The 20172-nt window shown below is 47.3% G+C and overlaps 1 protein-coding gene across 1 annotated transcript in view; it reads right to left on the bottom strand.

Moving 5' to 3' along the window:
• The window catches only part of MARCHF10 (membrane associated ring-CH-type finger 10), a 77026-nt gene extending 57251 nt beyond the window's left edge, over nucleotides 1-19775 (bottom strand). The window contains exons 1-2 of the mRNA XM_047757974.1: nucleotides 19677-19775; nucleotides 10714-10833 (exon numbers count right to left, since the gene is read on the bottom strand). Coding sequence (XP_047613930.1) covers nucleotides 10714-10833; nucleotides 19677-19766 — 210 coding nt within the window. The 5' untranslated portion in view covers nucleotides 19767-19775. The remainder of the gene's footprint in view (nucleotides 1-10713; nucleotides 10834-19676) is intronic.
• Nucleotides 19776-20172: the final 397 nt, after the last annotated feature.

The following is a 20172-nucleotide window of genomic DNA, read 5'->3' as shown; positions in this document are numbered from 1 at the left end:
TGCTTTGGGATGAGCAAAGAGTTACACTAATAAGGAAAAGGCAACCTAACTCCACATATTGGGAAACGGGAAGGGAGTCAAGCAAAGACTCTCCCTTACAGAGCTTACAGACTAGGAGGGGAGGGGGATCATTTAGCCAAATAACGATTAAACAAATGTAAAATTACAACTCATAAATTTAGAGAAAGGAAATATTTAGGCAACCACAAGGAGACAGGGGCGAATCTAGCTGGGGGAGGGGGCGGTTGGGAGAAACCTCCTGGAGGAAGTGGCCTGAGCTGGGATCTGAGGCCTGATGGGAAGGCAGGCTGAGGACCTCAAGGAGAGGGAACAGCATCTGCAAAGACTCCTAGCAGGAGGCAGCCTGGCCCATAAGAGAACCCAAAGCCAGTGTGTGGATGAAGCACCGGGGGGTAAGGAGGGCCAGATCTGATGGCTACCCGATGAGGTCTGGTCCCCACTCTGAGAGCCCCCAAAGCCATAGAAAGGGTTTAATTGGCCAATAAAGTGACCTCGGTTCCATAGGTCAAATCACTCCACCCATGGGGTGGAAAGTAGGATTTGGGGGCGGGAGCGGAAGTGTTCGGAGGCCTCTGCAGGAACTTAACTAGGTCGTGGCAGAGAAGAACACCCAGGTGGATTAAAACGCCAAGTCAAATGGATACGGCTCAGTGATGAACTGAACATGATGGGGAGGAGGAAGCTGTCAGGTTCCGAGGATGCCGCACAAAAGGAAGGAAGAGCAAAGGGCCAGACTGGGAACTTTAGTGCCGGGCCTGTTGATTCAGAGACATCCCAGTAGAAAGTACAGAGTAAACAATGGGATGTTTAGATCTGGAGATCAAAAGCCTGGATCGGGTTGGACATGTGGATTTGGGAGTCATGGCAGGTGACATCTTAGGCAAAAAACCTGAGGAGAATGTCTGAGCAGTGTGTCTTCAGGGTGGGGCACGTATATGGATGGAAAAAAAAAGCACATCTTTATTTCCACTCGCCCCTAACTGAAATCTAGCAGGATCTTTCATTTCATTTACGCAGACAGGCGACAAACCGCAGTAGTCTTAGCAGCACCTCTGATTTGTCACTAATCGAAATCACAGATATTTTCACATTTCATTCAACTCGTTGCAGAGGTCTCAAAATACCCTTTCCACCCATCACGTGTTGTTGAATGTGTTAATAAAGGAGCACGTACATCACTGAGTCACAGATTTCTCAAAATGTTTTGATGACTCTTTCAATAAAAAGTGGTTTCCTTTGAAATCCAATGCATCTTATTTTATGCATTTGAAAAGGTCATTGTACGAAGAGAGGTCATCATTATTGCCTAAGAGGCCCAGGATGCAGAGACAGGAGAAGCCCAGGTATAGAGCAAGAAGAGTGGCAAGAGGGAGGAATCAGCCAGAAGAGAACCAGGAGAACGTGGCTTTCGGGAAGCACAGGGACGCAGTGTTTCAAGGAGGAGAAAGCGGTCAGGTGCGTCACAGCTGCCGAAGCCCCAGAGGGACTGAAAGAGACCACCTGCGACAGGGACTGCGAGGCCTCTGACCAAGAGCCATTTCTGTGGCACGACGTGCGTGGTCGCCAGATTGCAGTGGGCTGAGTTGGGAGCAGAAGGTGGGAACACGGAGTCAGTTGGCGTATATAATTCTTTGAGACCTTTGGCTATTAAAGAAGGACTACGTGGAGGGGATGTGGGCTCTGGGAAGTGCTGTTCTCTTTCTTTCTTTTTTTTCTTGTATCTTGTAGGAGACCTTAGCGCATGATTCAGCGCTGATGGGAAGGTTCTGGTACGGAGTTGGAGATACAGGAACGGAAGGGGTGATGGATGGAGTAAGGGTCCTGAGGAGGAGCTAGGAGGTGGGGTCCTGAGCAGAGGTGGGGAGGTTTGTAACTGGGAATTAGGGGAGGGGGGTAGAGAAGGAAGGGGGTCGGTGGGCTGGGGAGCCGCGAGCTGAGGAAGCTTCCATCTGAGGACCACTGTGTTGTGGGGTGGAAGGGGGGATGGCTTGAAGACTGGGGAAAGAGAAGATGGCTTGAAGTGGCAGAGATAATTGACCAGAGAACCTGGGCAGCAGGGGAGAGTTCCAGGAGGTTGGTGGCTATGACCTTCCAGTGGTACCATTTTTCAAAGTTGGGTGATTTTTTTTTTTCCCAGCAATCTCCAGGGGCCTGAGTGCAGACCCAGAGATTGTGGAGGGGCAGGATTTTGCCCAAGAGATGTGGAAAAAACAAAGGGCAAAGACGTCTTGGTGGATGATGCAGTCTAGGATGTGCTGTTGCGGAGGGTGCTGAGTGGAAGGGAGGGGGGCACTTGAGATGCCGCGGGAACTAGAAAGCCAGGGTGTGGCTGGATCATCCAGGGGATGCTGAGGTCATCTAGGATTGTGGCTGGAGATCAGAAGATGAGGTGGACAGAGATGGAGCTATGGCCAGTCTTCACTAAGAGAAGAGTGTCCAGGAGACAAATGGGGGTGATGCTGAGGAACGGATGGTGGAATAAAACCGAGTAAGCCTTACTGGGCAGTGTTTCCGACAGAGCCTGGGGAGCGGTGTCTGCGAGTAACATCGGGGAGCAAGGGGGCACCCTCCTGCCTTCTGATCCTGAGGAAGGGGTGTGGGAGGGATGTGAAAAATGCCCCCCTGACCCCCGGGAGGAGAGCTGTGATGTACATCCTGTGCTGCAGGGAGACCGGATGGCTCCCCTGTTCCCCAAATGTGCCCATCTCTCCCTGACTTTGGCTGTTCCTTCTGCTTAAAAAGGTCTGCTCTCCCTTGGCTCCCTACCCCCTCTCCCAGCTCCCTGATACCTGCCCAAGTCCCAAGATCCAGCTGAAAATCTGCATTTCCACCAAGCTTCCCCAAGTTTCCCTTGCCTTCTCAGCACACTCATCAGGTGCTGTCTTGAACTGCAGGCATTTGTGTGACGTCTTATTTCACCCACACTGTAAACTACCCAGGGGTGGGGTGGGGTAGGGCTGGGGGCAGGGGCACAGCTTATTCATTACTGTACCCCCAGTACCACCTAACACAGTGTCTTGGACACCAACAATGTATATAATTTCTTAACAAACAAAGCCATTGTTATCAACAAAACAAAAAAGGTTTCAGGATGAAATGCTGTGTTTACAGATTATGTTCCGTGCAGGTATGCACCTGCACAGTCATGTCTCACAACTGAAAAAAAATGTAAATTTTGATATCTGAATTTTAATAGGTTTTGAACAAGCTTTTTGGTTTTAAAAAGCAATTAGAGCCATTTTTTTAAAGTAGGGAATTTTAATAAGATGTTGCAAACTGAAATACATAGCACCACATAAAATGTGAAAAAAGCTAGTTTATAATAATCTTCTCTCATGCAATTTCTGAGCTGGTGAGTTCAATTAACACAGGGAACTCTTTGGGTTGGAGGTCACCGGTTGCAACAATTTTCCTGAGCCAGGATAACAACTGGTGTTTGTTTCACCCGGACAGTGCAGCAGAATCACCCCATGGAAGGATTGACTCTAGGCTGTCTTGCTTATCTGTTGAAAAGGCAGGACAACGTTCTGGAAGCAGGTGCAATTTAAACTGACAGTTGCCCCATTTTCCGGCCATGCCGTATTTTAAAATTACCTTGTGGAACTCAGGCAAAGCAGAGAAATGAAGGAGAAATGAGGCATTGCTGGCTTCGCCCAGACACCGTTATTATTCGTTTGCGCCATGACTGCAGTGAAAGGCCTCCAGGACCCTGGTTTGGCCACAGAGGGGCCTGCCCACCAGGGATTCTGATTACTCCACAATCTGGTCACAAAGGAAACCTCCAATTCTGTCTGGTGAGTTATCTGGCAGAACGTTCCGCCACAGCAAGATGACCTCTGATAACGTACGAGTGGGTCCTGGGTCAACTCTGGACGTTTCCTCTGTCCATGGAGAGCCGCTTACATCTTTGGGTTCTTGCCTACCTGTGACAGGAGGGACTTATTCAGGGCTTTAAAGAAGCCACCTGCCCCGTTGCAGAGTGGTAGGCCAAGGACAAGGACACTCTTTAACTGGCTATTCTGGTGACCAGCAGTGAGGAGCTTTCCAGATGGTTGATTGCACTGTCAGTCTTCAAACCCAAACTGGCCGGTGCATGGTGGTGGTCTTAACAAACCACACTCCTCTCAGGGATTTCAAGCCACGCCAGGGGAGGTTCACCCCCCCCCCCCCCCCGCCCCCCATAATGGTACCCATCTTCCTCTCTCGCTCGGGGGAGGAGTCCTGCTCTGGCTGTTGTGGCTACATCGCTATGGCTTCAACATGCGCAGGTTCCTAAAACATTCTTGTGGCTGTCAACCATCAGACACTCACCAGAGCTCCTGTTCTGTGCTGGGCACCGGAAACACAGCAATGCACAGCACCTGCTCTAGCGCGGCTCCCAGCCTGAGGAGGAGGCGGACGGGAAGATGTCCTGGAAGGTGGACTTGAACCCACAGGGTGTGCTGGGGATACACAGAAGGGACAAAAGCAAAGCCCCCTGACCCCCTAGGAGCAGCTCTGGAAACTCTTTCCAGAGGACGTGCCCTCGGAGTTGAGGGTGAGGCCATCAGACACTTGGCTAAGGTATTTGAAATTGACCCCAAAGACAATGGGGAACCACTAACAAACTTTAAATAGAGGAGGAACATGATCCAGCTTGCTTCCAGAAGGATCCCTCTTACTGCTGCCTGGAGGACTGGCTGGAAGGGGCGAGGTTAAGGCAAAACGACCGGGGAAATGGCTGTCAATAACAAAAAGAGACAGGCCTGCAAAGGGAGGTGCTGGCCGAGACCCAAGAGGGAGGAGGTGAGACAGTCCAGCTTTGGTGTCTGACGGGGCTGTCAAGTCTGAGAAGCGGCAGGAGGAGGAGTCTAAGATATTTCCAGAACGCTGGCCTGGACAGAAGTAAATTCAGGAAGATGAACCATTAGAGGGGAGCAGGCCATGTACCGGGGGGCTTGTGGGACACGCCGTGGCGAACAGGTAAAATGGAAAACGAACTCGAACTGCAGTTCCCGCAGAGGCGCCCCCTTCACACCGCGGGTTGCGCGGTGCGGCCCCAGGACGCACCCTTTGGGCTCAGGCGCAGGCGCAGAGCCGCGTTATTGCTCGGGCGCCCCTGCAGGGCGCGGAATCTGCGCTGGAGTCACCGGGGCGGCTGTGACAAGCGCCAAGCCAGGTGTTAGAGGTGACTCACAGCCTCCCAGGGTGGGGCCTTTGGCAGCCAGAACCGGTGTGAGACCTGCCTCATCTGTACCTGGGCCTGGGGCCAGGACGACAGGAGGCCCAACCCCCTGGGACTCTAACAGGGGGCAGGGGGCGGGGGGCAGAGGGTGGGGGGACACGAGTCGAAGTTAGAGAAAATGAAACGTGTGCGTCACCAAAGGCGAATGCCATGTGCTAAGCTGCTGCTGCTTCCCTGACACCATCCAGGGTGCTGGGAGGTTGACATTGACAGATTAATGGGAGAACTGCTCCCCCAGAGCCTTTTGAAAGAGGAGAAGCTAAAGGTTTCACAGGCAGGATAGACTGAAACGACAGGTAATGAAGGGAGGAATGCAGATATACCCCCTTCGGAGGAAAATACAAAATGCAAATCCAGCCCGCCTCTGCCAACAGCTGACTCATCATTGGAGGGCTGACATTTGCAAGGAGCTGTGGTTTGCAGAGCATTGTCGGGTGGATTATGCAGGGCCAGTTTCTGGGAATCGAAACCCCTTTCTAGTCCACGAGATCTTGTCTTGGTTTATTTTTCTGGACTTGACCATCATCTGGAGCAGTGTTGTCTGGGATAACTCTGTGCCGAGATGGACATGTCCTATGTCTGCATGGTCCAAGTATGGTAGCCACGGACCACTGGTGGCTACTGAGCCTGGAACTGCATTTAGCATTTTATTTTAATTAAATAGTCCCCTGTGGCTGGTGGCCACTGTATTGGACAGCACAGTTTTGGGCTTTTGCTGCCCCATGTAGGAATGCACGTTCTGACTTTTTAAGTCACTGCAGATTTCCTTGAAGAAGCTTTAGTTTTTCGTTTTAACCTCCACAGTGTGTGTGGATGATCATGAACAAAACAATTAAAATGTTTAGGTTGGGTAACCGCCTTCACACTTAAGCTTACCTTGCGTTCTGGGAGACTCAGATGATCTCACTGATGGAAACATCCCGCTGAGCCAGCCTGGGGCAGAGCCAGGTCCTGCTGGTGTTAGGTGAACTGCTTCCTTCCAAGGTAACGTTGGGTCCTTGTGACCTGGAGTCTAAACACGTGGCTGCTCTTTTGCAGATGGTGAAAGTATCAGAATCCTATCCCGATTAGCAGAGCAAACGGTGCTCTCGAAAAACTGACGGCTGATCTTCATCTTCTTTGCCAAGAAATGTGGTGACAACGTGTCCTCAGTCCTTGAGAGCTGCGCTTTGGGAACAGTCCCCTGCCCAGCAAGGATGCAGGATCTTGGAAGACGAGGAGGGTCCATGATGGATTTCTTCATTGGAGGTTGCTATCCTCCAAGTCCTGGGCTGAACAGTTTCATCGTTTTCTATGGGGACATCTCCTAACCCTTCTCTGTAATGTCCTTAAGACAAAAGGCAAAATAGCCTGCGATGCTCCTGTCATCCCAGTCAACTCCTCTGTGCAAGGTGTGTTCTGGGAACACTGTTTCCCGTTCATACAGAGAGACTGTTTGCCTCTCTTTGTTGTTGTTGTTGTTTAGGGCCACACCCACAGTGTGTGGAGGTTCCCAGGTTAGGGGTTGAATCAGAGCTGTAGCTGCCAGCCTATGCCACAGCAATGCCAGATCCAAGCCATGTCTGCAACCTACACCACAGCTCCTGGCAATGCCAGATCCTTAACCCACTGAGTGAGTCCAGGGATTGAACCTGCATCCTCATGGATATGAGTCAGACTCATTTCTTCTGAGCCGCAACGGGAACTCCTGCTTTGCTTCTTAATCTACTAAGTCATCCAGTGTCTAGCTGGTCCTGCAGAGCTGCGGTTTCTTTCCCTGTTAAATTCTAATCTGATTAAACAGGTCGCAGGGTTGTAGGTAACTTTGAAAAGGGTCTAAAATTAAGTTGCTATATTAGGTTGGTTTATAGAAATGTGGCCTGGGATGTGACCGAGGGGGGAGAAGGAATTCTGGAAGCCTCGGGAGCTGCACCTCCGTCGACTGCTGCTGGAGCATCATTTGCAAGAAGAGCTGGACACCAAGGCCATTTATACTGAATCTAATGTTAGTATGACACTTGAGAGGCTCAGCCGTCCTCACAATGATCCTGTGAGATAAGCATAATAATGAGGAGCTCCTTGATGGGAAATTGAAGTACTTTAGAAGCAAAGTGCTTTGCCTGAATTCACAGGGTGATGAGGGACAGAGCTGGCCCCCGATGATAAAGTGTTCTTTGTACTATGTCACGCCACTGACTTAAATGTATTTAGGAGGTACCGCTTTAAAGAAAGCCTCAACGCAGGCTTGATAGCAATTGTTTTATCTTGAATTGAGATTAAACACAGTCTGCATCACCAGCCGTGAAAGCCACTGGCTGGAGGGAGGAGGTTGCGCCATAATGGAGTGGCTACCATGTTAACTGTGCATTGGGGGATCTGCCTACCCTCAGGCAGGTGTCTGGAAATGATATCTTCATACTGAATCTATTACTTGATGGTAAATGCCTGGCTTATTCCAGGCCCATCAGAATTGTGATGCTCTGAGACTGGGTTGAGGAATGAACGAGTGATGGAAATCGCAACACGAGTGTCAAAATTTGATGGGAGCCTGCTTCACGTAGTGATTGTACAGGGGAAAAACGCCCATGGGTTAAGCAATCCACTCTCATACAACCCACTCGATCACGGAGTGAACCTGCCTTCTCAAATCAGAGGTAAAGCGTTCCGTGGCGTTTTCAGGCAGGGCAATCTCTAGAAGGACCTTACTCAGGGGAATGTACCCCAAGGGAAGAGGGCATGGGTTGGGTTTATTCCATCTCATTGAACTGTTTCTTCCTCCTGCCCCTTTGTGACTGAGAGAGGATCTTTTGCAACTCTGGCATCTGATGTGACATTCCCTACACTGAGCTCCAGAAGTTGGATCAGTTTGTCTTGGGTTTTCCTTTGGAAGGTGCCAGCATTTTTATCCTGGGAAACCAGCCCCAGCATCTGCCTGGCTTTGGGGAGGGGCCCTGTAGAAAGAGGTTTGTTAAATTCTGCATTCCCTCAGGATTGCAGATATAGCAGGGCAGACTCAGACTACGAAGGTTTAAGAACAACCAGATTTTCACAGAAATTGGGGTGGGTGTCCAAACCTGGGGGTGAGGGGAGGGACTCTCCAAACCAACTCAGGGTCCTGGCAGTTGAAGATTTCTGGGATCGGGTTTGAGATGCATAAGGGTTTTCTGGCTTCATTTATACCAAGCAAAAGCCGAAGGATTGAGTGAGGAGGGACTGGTATTATCAGGACCCAGCCAGATGGCTGTTGAGAGGGATGCGTTTGGTGACACTTCCCCCTCTCCCTGCCCTTCCTGTGCTGCTGTATCCAGAGGCAAACCCTCCAGGATTCCCCAAAGAGCATCAATAATGCAGGGAGCAAAGCAAAGCTGAATTTCACTGTGGAAAATTCTGATTTTGTTCGTCTTCTTGATAGAGAAGATGCAAGCTTGCAGGGCACTTGTGCAATCAATACCCAAACCTTTGAGGATAGAATCATCTGAAAGACTTGAGCGTATTCAGTACTGTTGTTTCGAGTTCTCTGACATATGGAGGTGTAGTGACACAGAACAAACATGGAAAATCCTGTCCTGTGCTTTAGAAATTGCCAGTTTTAGGAATGTTACCACCTTGTGGTCTTTATTTCGTAATTACTTTTATATGTACAACTGTGTCTTTTTTTTTCTAAGATGTGGTCTGGGTATTTTGCAATGATGATTTAAAGAAGGAATAATTTTTCTAGCAAAAAGAAGGAAAGTATAGGAATCTGTCACCTGCTCGTCCTCCCAAAGTTTGTGAAGAGGAGCGTGAAACTTCTAGTTCTAAAATATCCCAAATGCAGGAGGATTCCTTTACAGAATGGCCGAGTCTTTGCATGAAAATGGAAGAACCCAGCTGCCCATTTGTTTAGTAATTCCCATCTAGGAAGATTGCTACATGCTACTGTTTGAAATGACATTAAAAAAAAAAATTGTCCTTGATTTTTTGTTTCCCAGTGCAAAACTGTGAGAATTTATCCTAACGCTGAAAATGTGTTGTCCTAGCCCAGCTAGATTTCATTTCTGGATTAATCTCCCTCCCTACGTTTAATCAGTGGCAGGCAGTATATTCAGTCCTTAGCTAAGAAGAGGAGATGCCGGGCGCTCCTCTCTGCGCTGCCGGTATCGAGAGAGAGTCTCTTTCCCCTTCGGGTTCTCCGTGGAACATGTGATTGTGTGATTTTATGTTCCTTAACAGGGAGTAGAGGTCTCTCCCAGGGAAACATCCGTACACATCAGTCGCTGATGTTTTTAAAGGCGTCCTTTGAACATTAAATAACCGCAACGTGAACGCCCTAGATTAAAGAAGAAATCGCAGCAAGAACGTGATTGATATCAGTATCCAGGATCTATCTCGGGGATCCATACCACTGGCGGAAGAGAGAGTCTATCCTCTAGAGTATATTTCAGGCATAAAATATTAAATAAGAATTCATAAAAGCCACATTACTCATCTTAAATCAATCTGCCATACTCACAACCGGTGTTGAATGCCGCTTGCGGTATTTAGCGCTTACATAGGATAAGTAAAATCCTTACACAGATAAGATCTTAAACATGAAATATGATCATATAGCTCCGTGGTTCAGAGTGTCCTCTTAGGGGTCGGACTGCCTGGAAAGGCAGCCCTATTCCACCACATACTGGCTGTGAAATCCTAGGGAAAGTTCCTTAACTTTTATAGGGCTCAGTTTTCTGCTCCATAAAATGAGGCAAATACACAGAGATTTATGAGGGTTGAATAAGCTGACAGGTAGAAAGCTGTAGCATGAAACTTACGAGAGCATTGTAATCCCTGGAATAAGTGGTGACTGCCTCTCCTGCTATAGTCATTTTCATATCGCTATCATATTACATTGATCCTGTAATTATCATCCAGACAAAAATATCTGAACAATTTCTAGTTATTACATGATGCAATTTTGTACTGCATTTAACTCTATTTAAAATAAAAACTAAACAATGCAGTGGGATAGACTACTATGTCTATATATAAAAGCCTATATACATATGTATGTATATACATATATCTGTATTTATACAGACAGATCAAGTAGGCATAGATCTAGGAACATAGGTATAATATGATGCTGTGCTTTAGTAGGCCCAGTGCTTCCAACACTTAAACTCAAGGAACTGCAGCATTTCTATTTGGATGGTACCTCAGAGACCATCTCCACCGGGCCCTTTATCTATAGGAAAGAGGAGTGAGGCCCATCTGGGGTGAAGAGAGAGGTCACACAGTGGAGGGGGAGCAGAGGTGTGAGGGGGGTGGTACCCAGGATGAGAGCTCCTGCCCCTGCCTCTCTCTGCCCTGCCTTTTAAGATTCTTCAACATCTCCTTCTTGAGTTGGCTTTTTCCGAAGTTACACACACACACACACACACACACACACACACACACACACACACACACACACACACACACACACACACACCCTGCAGCAAAAGAGCATCTCCCAGAGTTTGAAGTACCTGTTTGGAAGATGACCCACTTGAAAACCGGGATCTCCCAACAGTTGTCTCTTGTCCCCAAAACGGATCTCGTTTCTTCTCATTTGAGTCTCTTCTGTATTCCTGTCGTCTCAGACAAGCCTGGAGAACAACAACGACCACAAATGTTTCTTCAGGCTTAGTCCTACGACCAGCTTTGACAGCCCCATGCTTAATTCCCGTGGCAAGGAACACGCAGTGTGTGACGTCTACCTCTGAGTGTTCATCCACACCTGCTGCTGGGTGTGAGGACCCTCGGCCAGGCTTTACTCCCTCCTCCCTTTGCCCAAAATTCCAGGCCCAAAGCATTAGCCATCGCCTTAATAAACTCAAACAGCAAACATACTAAGAGGCATTTTGTCAAGCACTTACCCAGCAATTGCCTTCTCAAGGAAGGAGGTACCCAGTACCCAGCATTTACGTCCCTTTCTGTTCTCATTTTCTCCCTCTCTCTCTCTCTCTTTTTAAATTGAAGTATAGTTGATTTACAATGTTGTGTTAGTTGCAGATATACAGCAAAGCGATTTAGTTATACATATATTATTTTTAGTTTCTTTTACATTATAGGTTATTATAAGATACTGAGTATAGTTCCCTGTGTTATAGATGATCTATTTTATACATAGATCTTTTTTTCTTTCTTTCTTTTTTTTTTTTTTGCTTTTTGGGCCATACTTGCCGTACATGGACTTTCCCAGACTAGGGGTCGAATAAAAGCCGGCCTAAGTCACAGCCACAACAATGTGGGATCCAAGCCAAGTCTGTGACCTACACCACAGCTCATGGCAATGCTGGAACCCTGACCCCCTGAGCGAGGGACAGGGATTGAACCCGCATCCTCATGGATACCAGTCAGATTCATATCCACTGCCCCACAATGGGACCTCCTGGTATATAGATCTATCTTATATATATAGTGTGTATCAGTTAATCCCAAACAAGTTTATCCCCTGTCCCCACTTTCCCTTTGGTGACTATAAGCTTGTTTTCTATGTCTGTCGGTCTATTTCTGCTTTGTATGTAAGTTCATTCGTATCATTTTTTAAGATTCTACATATGTGATAGCATATGATATTTGTCTTTGTCTGGCTTACTTCACTTTCAACTGATATTTTCATATTGTGATCCTAAATTTTATAGTCAGGCTATTCCCTAAAGTATACCTTGATAAACATTTTAGGACCCGAAAAAAAGGGAAGTGCTTACTTCCCTTCCAACTGATAGTTTAAATACTCCAAAAGGGTAAAACTTCTTGGAGCATTTCAACAGGTCCAATGACTGAACTCTCTCCTCTGCCAGAGTGGAATTATCCACTGCTACAGTAAAGAAATGCAGCGTAAAGACAGACAATATTATCTTTAAGCTAGGCCTGATGTCTTCTTCCTGCCTGGGTTGAGAAAGGAAAGATTCCTTCTGCCTCAGTTCCCCTCTGTTAGAAAATCCATCTCCTTCCTTGATGTAGGAGGACGTGCCAGAATCTCACGGCCACGGGAAAGCCCAATATTCTGCTAGAGGTTAAGAGCGGAAATGACCCGACATTAACAAAACATATACCACTTGGACCTGGGAACAGAGAGTCCATTACTCTCTGCTTCACAACTGATTTGCAGGTGAGGCACAGGTGTCTGGGCTCCTCCAGAACAGCCAGTGGTACCTGCAGCAGGTGGAATCCTGGATTTCTAGGAGAGAGGTGTGCTTTCACCCCACCTTGCTCAGAAATGGAGAACACTCCAGAATGGTGGGGTTTTCCCCTTGGGTTTGTTAATTTCAAAAAAACGATGCCATATGGATAAGCAAGCTCTTTTAACAAACAGCGTTTGTTTTTTAATAAATAAGAAAACACCCCCGATACTGTACTAAATAAGTTAAATAAATATCAAATGATAAAATAAACCAAGCTAAAACCTAAAGAGTCAGCCAGAGAGTTTAATGACACTCAGTGAGATATGGGCCCTTTTTTTGGTATTCCTTTACGATGACTTCAGATTGGAGCTCCTGCTGGGGAGGTGCCCCTGCGTGGAGTGTTGTTTCCCGGGGCAGCAGATGTCTCTGTTACCCTAACCAACTCCTATTAAAGACAAGAGAAGAAAACGCTGATGGGCTGAAAGTGGAGGAGCCCGTGTTAGCAACTGCACGCAGGATTGAGGCAGATTTTGTGGGAAGAACAGAATTCTTGTGGGCTGAGTGTTTTTTGAAAATTCTCTCCAAGAATGCATGCGACTTAAATATTTCTTTACCCAAAGGGGAGGAGGAATAGAATGGTTTGCAATGTTGAAAAAAAAAATGCCCCCCGCCTCTGGTGCCTTATCCCCCCCTTCATGGGGGAGCAGAAGAAACCAGTGGCAAGGGAGGTGCCTCCTAATTTTTATCTTGCTCCAGTCAAGCAATCTTTCCATGTAAATCAAGTGTTAGTCTTCTCGACGTGAACAGCTTTGCTGAGAAGGAACAGGGACAGAGCCAAGCCCGGATTTCCAGTCCTGGAAACAGCAAAAACCTAGCTGTACTTCCCCTCCACCCTCAGGGGCTAGTTTTCTTGTTATTTGTAAATGTGAGTGGGTTTTGCTTCGTTTTGGGTTTTTTGATGCTGATGTTTCTGCAGTGAGGGTCCTGAAAGGGGCAGAGGAGTATGAAATCCACAGGCTGGGGAGGGGGGATAGATTTGTAATTCATTGTCACCAGGGGCTCCCCTTACCTTGGAACTTTATTTCCCTTTCAGTTTCAAGTGTCTGGAGCTAGACTGCTATAAATAAGTTTTTGGTCACATGAACATGTGACAAAACTGGCTGAGGGCAGTCTTGTAATGAGAGGCTTCAGGTAACTTCCTGTTTCTTTCCGGGGGAGAATTGGGGCTTCTTCCTTCACTCCTCCTCTGGTTTCGCTCCCCCTCTGCGCCCCCTCACCCCCCAAGCCCATCCCTCTGACTGCAGCATGCGTAGTTAGGCTGCCTTCTGTGCAGAAGCTACCATTGCAGGGGGTGGGGTGGGGGCAGAACACAGAATGTGCATATATGCCTGTGGGGGATGACGTGAGTTTTGTGACTCACCGACGCAATCCGGGTAAACATGACAAACCCCAGCTCTGCCACTTTTCTAGCATCGTGACCTTGGGCAAGCTGACTAACTCCATCGATTCTTGCTTCCCTCTTCTCTGAGAGGGAGATGTCCCTGGGCTGCCTGATTGCTGGGAGAGCAAGAGGCATTGTTGATAAGATGCTTAGCAGAGTGAATGGCTCGCAGTGAACATGCAGTAAAAGTGGTCAATAAAACTCATCGTTATTACCATCAACTTCACCACCGTCATCATCATCACTGCTGTCACCATCATCATCATCCTCTCCATCATCAGCAGCATCCATCACCAGCATCATCCTCCCCATCATCACCAGCATCATCCTCCCCATCATCACCAGCATCATCCTCTCCATCATTATCATCATCATCCTCTCCATCATCAGCAGCATCCATCACCAGCATCATCCTCTCCATCATCACCAGCATCATCCTCTCCATCATCACCAGCATCATCTTCTCCATCATTACCATCCTCAGTATCAGGCTTAATCCCATTCCTTAGTTAATTCCTTTTTCTCAAGTCAGCCTTTGCCACATAATGTGATTCTGATCGTGGTCACAGAAGAAGAAAGACTCTTTTTTTTATCCACGCCTGAAGTTCATCCTTTTTTTTCTGTTCTGGAAGCAGAGGTCTGCTTCCTTTGCCTGCCCGCTCCCCCCTGGGGCAGCCAGCTGAGGAGACCCTGCTCCCAATCACTCAGGGTCCCTCTGGGAACTGCTTTTTCTTCAGACAGCTTTCCGAACCCACAGGGATGCTCAAACTTTCTTCTTCTGTTCCTTTTATTATCAGCCCCATTCTTCTGGTCGTCATCCAGGCTCCTGGTCCCTCAAGAAGCCATGTCCCGCAAGAATGTTTCCCAGCCTCAGGGTTCTGGTCTGAAAAGCGCTGTGACTATGACCTAACTCTGCATCTTCAGCTGTGACCTCTGTCAAGGTTATTGTTACTTGAGCTCCGCAAGCATTTTGGGAAGGAAGACTTGCCATTGCCTTCAGTTGCTTCTTTTTTGTTATTCTTATGATCCAACATGCTTACCTCAGAGCTTTGGGGTTTAACTACCACTGGTGACATTATTAAAGTTATTAGTTTTAAGAGATTAAGAAATCAAAGGTGTAAAAACAGTTTGATATGATACTCCCCTCGAGTGAGTTGATTTCTCTCTTCTATGAAGAGCAGAGAAGCACACACACATACACACAGACACACAGACACACATATCAGAGGTGGGAAGAGCCCTCCCCATGACTCCTATGGGAGGGAAAGTTGCATTATGTCCATTTCCTCAACCCCCTGGGTGGATGGTCCCCAAGCATGTCCTGAAACAGGTTCATATTGTCATATTCGTGGCTTGCGATGTACTTGAAAGAATCAGAATGAATAAGTGACATGAAATGAAAGCCATCAAACACATTTGACAGATGATAGAAAATCATCCTGAAATGCCACGTGTAATCTTTCTTTTAGCTCTCAGTGGACATTAATGGCTAAATTCTACCACAAGTTATATAAATGCATTCGACCAAAAGAAGCGGGAGGGTGGGAGGGGGCAGGGAGCTATGTAGCACAAACGCCCTTGAAGAAATAGAGCCAAATTCTGAGATGGTGTATCATTATGTACTAGTTACCAGATTCTGAAATAGCATGGAATATGCCAGATAGATGTTTATTTCCTCTTGTTTTTTCAAAAGGGTCCCACCCAACCACCAAAAGGAGTGACATCAAAATAACTCGGAGTGGGTTTAACCCTCCTCTCCTGCCGAGAGCAGACAAACCTGTAAAGGCACTGCTAATTTGGTGCATACCAACCCAGAGCGTATTTTAGGATGTTGCGGGAAGAGTGTCTACAGGAAGTTTCTAAGGGCTTCAATTTGAGCCAGCTCATTAAAGGAGAGTCCAGCATGGGAAGGCGTATGCAGCAAATGTCTATGATTTGGCAGTCAGATCAGGTGGCTAGGTTTTACACTATTTGTACACCCTGAAATCCCTCATGTAGGTTGCTGGGATGCTAGTGAAAGCTGAGGTTCTGCGGGCAACCAGCCTAGTTCATCGATGGCCCAGGGTTTCCATATCCACCCGGGGCAAAGCCTCCCTTCGTAAATTATCTAAATACAGACAAGTCACATATGCACCAGGTTACTGAGGGGTCATTAAAGCCATGCAATTGATTCTTAACCCCCTACTTTAATCTCTTCTGGAACAAGGCAAGGGGTAGAGTCAATACTGCAACTTTCCACTGTTCCCGTCAAAGTTGTTGCTGTGGGTGGCTCTATACTTAATTTGACAGTACAGAACATATTAAAGACGACTGTATTTATTTTTTGCAGAACCTGTGGTGAGTGGTTTTGAAAATGCTCAATGAGAGTGTGTTTGACTTTGAGGATTAGTTGCAAGTCAGCTGGATCTATGTCTGATAAACAGAGTTGGTGACCAAGTTTCGTAATGTTGGCTTTCATTAATGACAAGGCATTGGGTTCAACACAGAAGAGGAAGACTCCACCCTTGCCCTTAAGAAGCTGTAGTCCAGTTTGATAGGACATCATACAAGAGATAATTTCAAAAGCAGTGAAAAGAGATATGAAAGCGGTGCTTTGGTGGTGCGGTGATGGAAATGTTTTAAACCCAGATGATGGCAGTGACTGCAAATTTGATAAATTTAAACTTGGAACAGGTGAATTTGATATGTAAATGATACCTCAGTCAAGTTGTTTGTTAAAAGAAGGTGCTATGGGAGTACGGAGGTTCCCTTTAGATCTAAGTTAAAACTGGTCTTCCCCACCCTCATTGGGAGAGTAAGAAGAGGGGAGAGGGGGCTGGAGAAGTGGCCGAGGATTGGGTTGGAGTCCCTGGGGTTCCTGGGACTGGGGCCCGCCTCTACATGAAGGCAAACAACCGAATTGCAAAGTCAGTTCACACATGACATACATTTCCAGAAAGCAGTCTGAAAGGGGGCAAGGCTGGAGGCAGGGAGCCTGGTTATGCGGACATTGTAATAGTCTCGGAGATAAACTGTAGAGATTGGAACCAGGGTGGTGGCAATAGGATTGAAAAGGAAGGCACAAGTTCATGAGCTTTTGTTAAGCTTGGCAGAACCTTAGGGATGGGATAAAGTCAGGGATGGTCGGGGAGGGCCGTGTGGAGTCTTACCGTGGACACACTGAGTTGGAGGTGCCTGTGTGACATCCAGATGGAACCATCCCGTAAGCAGTTGTGCATGTGATGCTCACACTTGGAGAAGACTCGGGATTACAAGTCATTAGTATGTGAGGGGTGGTTAAAAACACAGGAGGGGATGAGATGGGCCACCGAAACCTTGGGAATTAGAAGAAAACTGGGCTGATGGGAACCTGGGGGAATTAACACGCGAGGGGCAGGGAGAGGCATACAAGCGAAACAGGAGGCAACCCAGGAGAGGATAACATCACAAAGCCAGCGAGCAGTGCTTTGAGAAGGAGAGAGAATAGCGCCGAACACAGATAACGCTTCAGAAAACAAAGACTGAAAAGGTGTCTGTTGAATTTCGCCGTTGACCTTAGCGAGAGCAGTTTCAGGGGAGGCGAGGAGACAGCCAAGGCTGCAGCAGGTGAGGAAGTGAATGGGAGGAGGGGAGTGGAGACCACAAGGGTTGCTGACTGTCTGGGAACATCTGGAGTCTAGAAAGTGCCAGGACTGCAGCTAGAAAAGGACACGTGGCCCACAGACAGCTTTGTTCTTTTGTTCTGAGTATGAGAAAGCGTTGAACATGTTTGTGGGAGGAGCCAAGAAGAAGAAGAGAAATTTCAAGGATATAGAAGAAAGGTCCATGGATGGAGAGGGGCGTGGACCAAGAGCACAGGTGGGCACCAGCAGGGAGCATGTCCTTGACCCTTGGAGACATGAGGGCTAGACTGGCAGGCAGAAGGGGAAGAGTTGAGTGGCGTCTCACCTGACGGGCTCAGGTTCTTTGTTTGGTTTTGTGTGTCCGTAAAACAGGAAGAGACGGTCCTTGTTGAAAAGTATGGGGATGGGAGACTTGAAAAAATGAAGTGTCAGTTGTGAAACAGAGGGAGCTGATGGACAAGTCCACATGCGGAAGTGAGTCATCCTTCATTCCTTTCTTTCCCTCACTCCTCCTCCCCATCTATCAGCAAGATGTCTCTGCTGCTTCTGGTTCCTGGGTCTGGCTGCTTCTTGCCACCCCCTCTCTCACCACACTGGTCTCTCCTACATGTCCATCAGACTTTCCCTCCTAGTTTTTCTGCTGCTTCTCTTGCTCCTTTCAGTCCTTTTCCCACACAGCGGACAGAATGATCTTTAAAAAATGTAAATCAGAGGAGATCACTTCTCAGCTTAAAATCAACTCTCATCATGATAAGAGTAAACTCCAAATATGAATCTTTGTCCTGAGAGACTCAACGTGATCTGGCCCCATCTCTCTCTTTCATGCTGGCCTTCTTTTGTTTCCTCCAATGATCCAACTTAGTTCCTGCCTCAGGGCCTTTGCACTGGCTTTTTCTGCTGGGGAGGCTCTGGCTGGCTCTTTCTCATCCTTTGCTTCCACAACCAAATTTTACTTCCTCTAAGAGGCTTCCCTGCCTATGTAAAGGAGCATCACCCCACCTGCATTACTTCAGCTTCATTCGCTTCATTGTATTCATTACTTATATTAATTTACTTGTGTGTGTTCCTCAATCCTAGAATAAAAACTCTGGGAGAGAAAGGACTCTGTTCAGGACATAGTAGGCACTTAATGAATATTATTTATAAGGACAGTGTTGAATGCCCAAATGAGATTAGAAAACAGCTACATGGCTCCAAGCTACACGGTTGTGTGGCTTTCTTCAGCAGAGACCATCAAATAATAAGATTGATTTACTTATGTGCCTGTTCCGGAGACAATTTCAAACAAGTATTTCCCACATGTGGGCTGCGTGGCAGAGGCATCTTTGTGAAGAGTAGAGGGACGCCCAGCGTGACCCGTTAGGATGTTTATGCTCTTATTTATTTTATAGGAATTCTCTTGACTTTTATAACCTTGGAGGTGGGTGGACAAGCAGTGGGAGGAAAAGGCTGACCCCATTTCCAGGCCCAAAGCTAAGCCACGTTACACGGGTGAAATCAGGTTCCTGAGATAGGTCTGGTTTCCTTGGTGACCCAGGAGGTTTGGTGACAGTTGAAATTGCTAAGAAGGAGAAAAGCCTGATAACAGCAGGTCTGTGTTTTCCTTAGGGAAGGAGTGTTTTTCAATCCTCAGCTGAGGACTGTGCCTCCTTGACTGGCGAGGGGTGACCTCCCGGCCCGCAAGCTGAGTGACGCTTTCTAACTGCTCCCAGAATCCCACGGCCCAGTCTGGCAAGTTTGTCCCATGCCAGCTCTGGGTAATTACATCATGACTCCTCAGGCTCCCTGTCTGTTTTGTTTTTGCATGTAAACACGGTAACTAGGGTGACGAATAGTCCGCGTGTTGCAGGATGGGCGAGCCACCTTTCTTCTGGCAATAACAACAGGAGGGCCTGCTATTCTATACATGGTAGGGTGACATTAACTCCTTAATGTCTTGTTTCTCCATAGCTGGTTTATCTAATTTAAGCCCCAAGCCCTGTTGTCATTTGTTGACAAGGCTTGTGTGCCAAGCTCTGTGCTAAATATTTGAAAAATGTTGTCTCATTTCATTTCCACCATGACAAGACTCTGAGGTAGGGACCATTCTCCCCATTGTACAGATGAGGAAACTGAGACCCGGAGAGGTAATGTGGCTTTTCACAGTCAGACAGCTGCTAAGTGTGGGTTTGGGATTTTAGAAACCGCTTTACTGCTTATCATATACTGATACTGTATTCTGAATTGTCTCCTAATTCCGTAAGTGGAGGGGGAAGATAATTCATGTTTTCTTCACTTGCCTGATATTCTGAGTCCGCCTTATGCTGCATGTCCCGCAGATACTGAACATCACTGACGAACTTCTGCCTGTCCTTTGCTTCATGCAACATGATTCTTAATCCCCGACCTGCGGATAAAAGAGAAATAAACGCGCTGTGATGCAATCCTTTGTGGCTTTGCCATATTTGGGTTTTTCTTAGTGTAATTGCTTTTCGTCTCTTATTAATCGAATTTCCATTGTTGGAAAGGCACAGATGCTCCTTTCAGACTGAAAGGGCTCTTTGTATGGGTGTTGATGCCCTCACAGCCCTCTTGTTCCAGACATAAATAATGCAGCCACATTCATCCGCGGGCTTCGGTGAGCCTGTCCTGGTTAGTCACAGGGAGTTAGATGGGCAGAAGCCTGATTCAGAAGCAGTTCTACAACGTGACAAAAACCTAGCCAAACTGGCAGTGACCAAAGCTCTGAACCCCTGGCAACAAACTCATTGACTCAGTGATGGCGCCCCTATTCCA

This window comes from Phacochoerus africanus, chromosome 14 (assembly GCF_016906955.1).
Source record: "Phacochoerus africanus isolate WHEZ1 chromosome 14, ROS_Pafr_v1, whole genome shotgun sequence".
In the NCBI taxonomy this organism is placed as follows: domain Eukaryota; kingdom Metazoa; phylum Chordata; class Mammalia; order Artiodactyla; family Suidae; genus Phacochoerus; species Phacochoerus africanus.
Note: the sequence above shows the minus strand (reverse complement) of the source record. Positions and strands in the feature narration are given on the sequence as shown.